General features: G+C 46.8%; 2 protein-coding genes across 2 annotated transcripts; both read right to left on the bottom strand.

The window, feature by feature from the left end:
• Positions 1 to 426: 426 nt before the first annotated feature.
• On the bottom strand, positions 427 to 2,853 carry LOC123964263 (molybdopterin synthase catalytic subunit). Its single transcript, XM_046041335.1, has 4 exons — positions 2,736 to 2,853; positions 2,462 to 2,618; positions 2,244 to 2,367; positions 427 to 571 (listed from the first exon to the last, which is right to left on the bottom strand). Exons 1-4 carry the CDS (start codon positions 2,851 to 2,853, stop codon positions 467 to 469), a joined length of 504 nt encoding a protein of 167 aa, XP_045897291.1. The 3' UTR covers positions 427 to 466.
• Positions 2,854 to 3,018: 165 nt separating this feature from the next.
• On the bottom strand, positions 3,019 to 4,942 carry LOC123964264 (molybdopterin synthase sulfur carrier subunit). Its single transcript, XM_046041336.1, has 3 exons — positions 4,796 to 4,942; positions 3,278 to 3,402; positions 3,019 to 3,159 (listed from the first exon to the last, which is right to left on the bottom strand). The coding sequence occupies exons 1-3, from the start codon at positions 4,805 to 4,807 to the stop codon at positions 3,033 to 3,035; spliced, it is 264 nt and encodes an 87-aa protein (XP_045897292.1). The 5' UTR covers positions 4,808 to 4,942; the 3' UTR covers positions 3,019 to 3,032.
• Positions 4,943 to 7,531: the final 2,589 nt, after the last annotated feature.

The raw sequence follows: 7,531 nt of genomic DNA, 5'->3' as shown, positions 1-7,531 counted from the left end.
TTACAATGGATTATAATATTCTTTGCATCTTAGACTGTGACACAATAATGGTATCAGCTGCTTACAGCTGTGGAAAGAACGCCTCGCTCTGTCGTTCTCCATTCTTCATTTAGTGTTTGGCTCTCAGTGGACATGGACAACAGACTCTGGTGCTGCTGACATTCACACATTCAAGTCCAGGACGGTGCGTTCAGTACCGCAGTGTTACACTGATTATTACGGTTATAGAAAAGTAGTACGTTGCACTACTGGTTACTGGGAAAAGTAATCCTGATCCATGACATGTTGCTGCTGTTGGACCTCTGCAGCAGCCGACGGTGAGGAGGTCTCACTCTGGACCAAAAAGTCACGACCGACATGAACGTTAACCGACAGAATGAACAGATTTAACCTCTAACCTATGAGAAACAGGAAGCTCGTCACACGTTCAAAAGAGAATAACTTTATTAACAGTGTTCAGTTCCACTCAACTGTTCTCTGTGGACAACTTGTCCGGGTAGAGTTTCCTGCCGCTGGACCACGAACACTCTGCGTTCTCCTTCCAGCTCGAGTCCTGCGAGTCATAGACTTCCTGTGGATCAGAATCACACCATCAATAATCAAACATCGTGATCGACACTTCCAGGCACGCAGACAGGTCAGGGGTGAAAAGGTGAGGAGCAGACGGAGGGGTCTGTCTGACGCTTACATGTACAGATAACCTGCGTTTGTCTGCTGCAACGAGAGAAAGACCGCGACATGTCGGGCGCCGCTTTGTGCTGGAAGGTGAGGACATCAGGTGTGACGATATCGATGCAGATACATATTAGCTGAGGTGAAGAGAGTACTAAAATATTGTACTTTAGTAAAAGTACTGTTATACTGATGAACTTTTACTAAAGTACAAGTAAAAACAGGTCAGGATGTCTCCATCACTTTCTGAAAGCTTTTGTTAAAAATGTTCAGAACAGCAACAGGAAACGCTAAATAACAAATGAAACAATAAGAAACTGCAACTGAAATCTAGAAGAAACAAAAGCTGATTACTGAATTAGATTCTGTTACATTCACCTTCATTTTATTTCTCTTCATATAAATAAAGACATTTCCTCCATAACCTGGTGCAAAAAATGTCTCCAGAATGCAGGAAGTGTCCCACCATCATCTGAGCCCTCGTGTCTTCACCACAAAGTGACTCAATCACAAACTTTTTAAACGTTGACCCTGTTGTTCTGCATGAAAGGTTACCAATCAGAGACCAACCACCATGAAGAGCATTTTTCTTACAATAATTTAATGAGTATCAGGCAGGCAGACCATCCAGATTGTAACCTGGCACCATTTTCTTTCCACTCAAAGTAAAAAGCAGCTAATGTTAAATTTACGACATCACATCCGTTAGTGTTGAAGGACTCCAGACCGGTCTTTAGACCCTTTTAGACGGTCTGGTCTCGGACATTGAGGACTCTGGATTTCATTTCAAGACCAGAACTTTGGGAAGTTCAATAAATAGTTTTTTCATTGTCTGATTTATTTGTTAACATCAGAACTTTGATTGGATGTAAAACGTGTTGCTTCAGATGCAAACAATAATGCTAAATAAATGTGTCGTCCCCTCCTCTGGCCGCGGACGCCGCAAGTAAAGTTACAGATTATACAAACGACTTTAAAAAGTACTTGTAATTCACTCCTTTCCACCTCTGCACATCAGTTTGAGCATTAAACTCTTTATTTCCTGCATTCTGCTGAATTTTCTACCAACACTTACGGTGCAAATGATTTTATTTGTGTAAAAGGAAACAGCAGGTGACCTCTACAAGAATCTGCTCTCCTGCAGGTCAACTTCTTTCTCGCCCGAGTTCACAGGGAGAGAACGGAAACGTGTCAACCAGCTGAAAGTTACTGACCGGCTCCACGTTTCAGGGTCATTTTAGCTTCAGTTAGATAAACTCAGAGCCTTTTTTAACACCGTGTATCTGAACAAATGCGTCCGCTGTGCAAACGTCCCGGTGACGTTACACTGCTTCACATCTGGTCTCTGTAAACGAACATCGGGCTCGCTTTCCTTTAGCAGTGAAGAAGACTTGAACTAAAGCCCCGCCCTACTCTGCCTCCAATTGGCTGTCAGGTTCAGGCATTATTAACGGGTTAATGCTGTCGTGACTCATCAGATCTGCTCACAGAGGCGACCCATTTTAGTTTGGCTAAGGAGCCTGCCTGAACGCCATCAGGACGCCATCAGGACGCAGGCTCGGACGCGTTACCTTCTTCCAGATGGGGATGTTGGCCTTCAGCTGGTTGATGCAGTGCTGGATCGCCTGCTGGCCATCTTGGCGATGAGGAGACGAGATCGCCATGGCAACGCTGGCCTGGCCCACCTCCACCCACCTGAGGGAGGAAGGTCACAGGTGAGTCTGAGCTCCTCCCCCCTCAGCTGATACTGACAGTGCGTGGAGGAAGTTCTGTCAGGGAGCCGTCTCACCCGAGCCGGTGGTGGACGCAGATGTGCGTCACGGTTGGCCAGCGCGCTCTGATGTCAGCACACAGCTTGGTGAACTCAGATTGGGCCATGAGCTCGTACGCCTCGTACTCCAGACCGACCACCTTCCTGCCGTCCACCTGGTCCTCGCGGGTCGTACCTGCACGCAGACACGCGCGTTCATGAAATTATTTCAAACATTAAATACTTACAGAAGCAGGTTCGCCACATTTCAAAATAAAAGCTCTGCGGAAACACTGAAATATAAAATATGAACCTATGAAAACTGAAATGGCGCCGCAGGACGGGCTGCTGACGGCGTCCACCACTTCCTGTACAGACAGCCCATCACGGCTCAGCTTGAAGACGTCTCTCCGCTCCGCCGACTCGGCCATCTGAGAACATGAGAGTGTCCAGGTGAGCTCAGCAGCGCTCTGATTGGTTGTCCGCAGCCTCAGAATGAATCAGCAGGCGGTTCTTTAAACGGGGACAGGAAGCGCCATCACAGACGTTAACGACCTGATCAGTTTCTGTCCAGCAGGAAGCACCAAGCAGCTTACCGTCTGACAGCCGGTTACCCCCCGCTGAGCGGCGGCACCACGGCCACCTCGTCCCCGTCTCTCAGGGTCACCACCTGGTCGCCGATGGCAACGTACTGCTGACGCACGGCCAGCACCACCTGACCCTGCAGGAGAGAGAGTCTGAACACAGAGACACGGGGTGTTGACGTCTCATCCTGTCTCCGCCCTGCAGCCGCCAAACGCCACTTTCATTTAAATCAAGTTGTTATGATGTCATTGAGACACAGCGTCGCAGTACCTGGGGTGTCGCTGTAGCAACAGCCTCCACAGGTCGAGGCCGCTGATTGGCGTCGGCACGGCGGCGATGTCCTCCTCCTTCAGGCCGGTCAGCTCCACGCTCTTAGCGAAGTACAACACACTCACCTGGAGGAGACACACCGCCGTCACACGTCATTAGTTCATTTGATCAAGAGTTGAAATTAAGGGTCGATCAGCGTGGTCACATGGCGTCCTGATGATAAACGGACGGGAGCTCTGAAGGGTCATTAAACATTATAAATAAAACTTTGTTTATAACAATAACGTATCAATAAAGCAGCTGCTGGTTTATGAGGACCCCAGGCCCCCGCTGTGACAGATGTGACCAATGAGGAGGCAGCTGAGGTCACATGACTCTGCTTTATGTGAACTCCGTCGGTCAGACGTTTAATAAAGAGGTCCAGAGAGTGATGTCATGGCTTTAGAAGCCTCTGATTGGCTGACTGAGTGATTATATTCTCTCCACATTAATACATCACTCATGATGACGACTTTCACCTGCGGATCTTCTTCACACCTGTACCTAAAATTATTATGTGTAACCACAAGTTTGCAACTCAGAATCTGTTCTCAGTCAGTCTGCTGGTTAAATAAAGGTGAAATCAAAACCACGGGGGGCAAAGTCGAGGACCTGACCTCAGGTTCAGATGGTCTGTCAGGAGGAACTTCCTGTGAGGAGCTGGTGGAGGCTCCCTGATAGGTTAGACCATTTAATTTTGAAATAAAAGCTGAGTTAAGTCGCGGCGGTGACCCTTCCTGACCTCAGACAGCCGATGGTTACTCAGGTGAAACACCGAGTCTGTAGACGTCCGACTTGATCTGGATCTTCCCCGTGTGGCTGAATTACCTGGTGACAGTCCCAGGTGTGGCTTCAGGATCCCTGACCTGCCAACCAGGAAACACTGCGTGTTTATAATGCGTCTTCATGGATTCACAGGGACCCCTCCAGTCTGCTCGGTAGTTCAGAGGACTCTGGACTCATCATGGAGGTGACTGTTTAAACACTGAACATCAAGGAAGGTTCATGATGTCTGACTGGTGTCAGTGTTCTTTATGCCCGGTACTGACCCGGTCCACACTCACAGACCCGGTCCACAGACCTGGGACTGTCTGTCACCAGTTAATTCAGCCACCAGTTACACGGTCACACTGCTCGGCCATGACAGACAGCTATCAGCTACCGCCAGTGTCCATTTGAAAGTCCTCTTATTAAAATGTCTCCCACCTCACCAGCAGCCTTTTCTAAACAACAGGTAGAAAATGATTCCGCATTATAAAACTTATCCCTGGCTTCATTTCGGCGTCACGTTACTGTTCGATACCCGCGTTTTAAACCTGCATCTGCACCCGCTGGACGCTGTGTCCCGTTCGCAAAGCGGAGTTAAATTAAGCGGAAATGTGAACGGAGTCTGGTGGCGACGTGGTTTGGCAGGAAAGCCCGCAGCACGCGGCCGTCCTGAGAACAGCTGTGTCTCTGCTGAGGCCTCGTGAAACTCACCTGCGCAGTCATGAAGAAGGCGGCAGGTTCTGCACATCTGAGGAAACTTTACTGAAGCTTTGCCCCAAAAAGCTGTTCACCAGCTGAGCGTCACTTCCTGCCCCGCTGCTATTGGCTGCTGGAGTCAGGACGTCACCACTTCTTCTTCCTTTGGTTCACTGGCAGATTACAATAATGGCTCTTAAAGGTGCACACCGCCCCCCGCTGCATGAAGTGTGCAGCACGAAGTCTGTTGGCAGGAGTCACCTGGTGACGCTGCGGACAGCTCGATGTCTCTTCATGCATAATTAGTTTAAAATGTTCAGAAAAATAACAACAACAAATGAAAAGACTTTGACAAATGTTTCTGTGCACAGTAAGAAAACATGTGATGCAGTTTATTTATAGAAAAAACAAATGTGCAATGTCCAAAACAAAAAAAGCTGCCTATTATAAACAATCTGAAAGCCAATCAGAAGCAGAGTAGGGCGGGTCCTGACAAGACGGTAACCATGGCATCGGTTCAGCTGAGTGTTGTCAACCTGGACTGGATCCAGAGTTTCAGAGTTTATCTTTCATAAGGTTTTACCTGAGCTCTGTCTCTACATCACAGTAACAGCTTCATGTCCTCAGACTGCTGGAGGGGCTCTGACCTTCATTTCATTTAAATTCCACAGTGTTCAGTTCAGGAGCAGAGTTTTCTGTGGGAGATGGGAACTTCCAGATATATCCACTCAGTAAAGTGAGTTCTACTGATCGTGTTCCTGCAGGACAGGAAGTCAGCAGATCCACATTAAACACCGAGGAGGGAGTTCAGCTCAGCAGCCTTTACATTTAGAGGCTGAGCTCACAGATCAGGCTTTGCAGATGTTGGACATGAGTCTGGATGTTTTTCTTCACGCTGCAGCTTTACTGTCCTGGAAACGCTGACAGTTCATTCTTCATCTTTTGAAACTGATCAGAGACTTTCTGACACTGATCAGCTGACTGGAGGATGGAGGCTGTTAACTTTCTGTCCTCTTCAGGGGTCGCAGTGAGTCTGAAGACGTTAACCAGTTCATCTATCTCCCCTTTCCCTGTTACAGCTTCAGTCAAAGCTTTCTGACTCTCACTTTTCAGTTGAGCCACTCGTCTGAGGATCTTTTTAAACTTCTCCATGTGTGACAGAGTGTTCTCAGCTAGATATTTAACTGATTCTTCCTCCAGCCGTTCACACGTTGTCTTTATTTCAACCAGGTCTTTCTTCAGCGGGGCAGCAATCTCCAGGAATTCTTTCCCCAGCTTTTTTACTTCCTCTGCACTTCTGTTCTCTTCCTGTGTTTTTATTATGTTTGCACCAACAACATAAATTCCTCCTAATACTGTTCCTGCTGCTGCTCCTGCTGCTATTAACGCCCTCGACCCTCCAGTAAACGGAGCTGCAAGGACTCCGACTCCAAGTCCAATTCCTCCAGCAGCAGCTCCTGTTGTTCTGACTGCATCTGTCTTCATCTGAATCTTTCTTACTTCAGCAGCGATCTTCTTAAACTCTCCTACAATCTGTCTCCTCCTGAGTTCACTGTTGTCAAATTCTCTGATGAATGAAGATGAAAGTCTTATAAGTTTGTTCATTAATTCAGAAAGATCAGGAGGCAGGTTTTTGCTCCATCTTCTTCTTGGTGTTGTAAATATACTCAGCAGTACTTCCATGATGAAATGTGTTCAGGTAACTCAAAGTTCAGTCTGCAGGTTTTCCTCTCTGCTGCTGCTCAGCTGATCAGAAAGGCTCTGTGGAGACAGAGAGAGACAGGTGATACAGGTGATACAGGTGATACAGGTGATACAGGTGATACAGTTTACAATTGCTTACGTACTGCAGTAAGCGTGTCGACTCATTTCCGTTTCCGGTGCTTGTGTGTTGGTACCGTGTTGTGCTGCTCTCGCTAAATAACAGTTACATTTGTTTGATTACAGCAGCCAACTGTCCGCTAAACACTTTCACTAAACATTTTGCCTAAGCACTCACAGTTCTTTCCATCTTTTAGTGACTGCTGTTCAATCTCATAGCTGTTTTCCAAAGTTTTGGTAGCTGACACTACAGTACTTTAGCTTAGCAGCTAGCGATGGCTTCTCCTTCTCTCTCTCCTACTTTCTCCTGCTCGGTGTGTCAGGTGTTCAGTTACTCCTCTGCCTCCTTTAGTGGTATTTCTTATCTGAATTTGCAGAGATTTTGTCAACTTTAGTCCTTAAAACGGACAAAGTTATTATTGTAGGGGATTTTAATATTCATGTGGATGTTGAGAATGACAGCTTTAGTACTGCGTTTATCTCTCTGTTAGATTCCATCGGCTTCTCTCAGAGTGTTCATGAACCGACTCACTGTTTTAACCACACCCTCGACCTTGTTTTGGTGTATGGTATTGAAATTGAACATTTAGTGGTGTTCCCACAGAATCCCTCTTTGTCCGACCACTGTTTGATAACTTTTGAGTTTGTATTGCTGAACTACAAGATGTCTGTCTGATAGTGCTGTAGCTAAATTTAAGGATGCGATTCCATCAGCTCTAAATTCATTATCAAGTCACAAAGTAACGGAGGACTCCTATGCTAATTTCAGTCCCTCCCAAATCGATCATCTTGTTGATAGTGCTGCAGGCTCGCTGCGAATGACACTCGACTCTGTAGCCCCTCTAAAAAAGAAAATACTAAAACAAAGACGGTTAGCTCCATGGTATAATACTGAAACTCGCAAATTAAAGCAAATATCGCGGAAACTTG

Source organism: Micropterus dolomieu, unplaced genomic scaffold (assembly GCF_021292245.1).
Source record: "Micropterus dolomieu isolate WLL.071019.BEF.003 ecotype Adirondacks unplaced genomic scaffold, ASM2129224v1 contig_1431, whole genome shotgun sequence".
NCBI classification, from domain to species: Eukaryota; Metazoa; Chordata; class Actinopteri; order Centrarchiformes; family Centrarchidae; genus Micropterus; species Micropterus dolomieu.
The sequence above is the reverse complement of the archived record's forward strand: the minus strand, read 5'-3'. Positions and strand labels throughout refer to the sequence as shown.

What these genes read in the sequence shown, in the direction of transcription:
- LOC123964263 (XM_046041335.1), bottom strand. Translation starts at nt 2,853, where the DNA reads ATGGCCGAGTCGGCGGAGCGGAGAGACGTCTTCAAGCTGAGCCGTGAT. An exon ending in TGCGTCCACCACCGGCTCGG is followed by an intron (nt 2,368 to 2,461) that starts GTGAGACGGCTC and finishes TTCCTCCCTCAG; the next exon opens with GTGGGTGGAGGTGGGCCAGG. An exon ending in ACATCCCCATCTGGAAGAAG is followed by an intron (nt 572 to 2,243) that starts GTAACGCGTCCG and finishes TCTGATCCACAG; the next exon opens with GAAGTCTATGACTCGCAGGA.
- LOC123964264 (XM_046041336.1), bottom strand. An exon ending in TTGCTACAGCGACACCCCAG is followed by an intron (nt 3,160 to 3,277) that starts GTACTGCGACGC and finishes CTCTGTGTTCAG; the next exon opens with ACTCTCTCTCCTGCAGGGTC.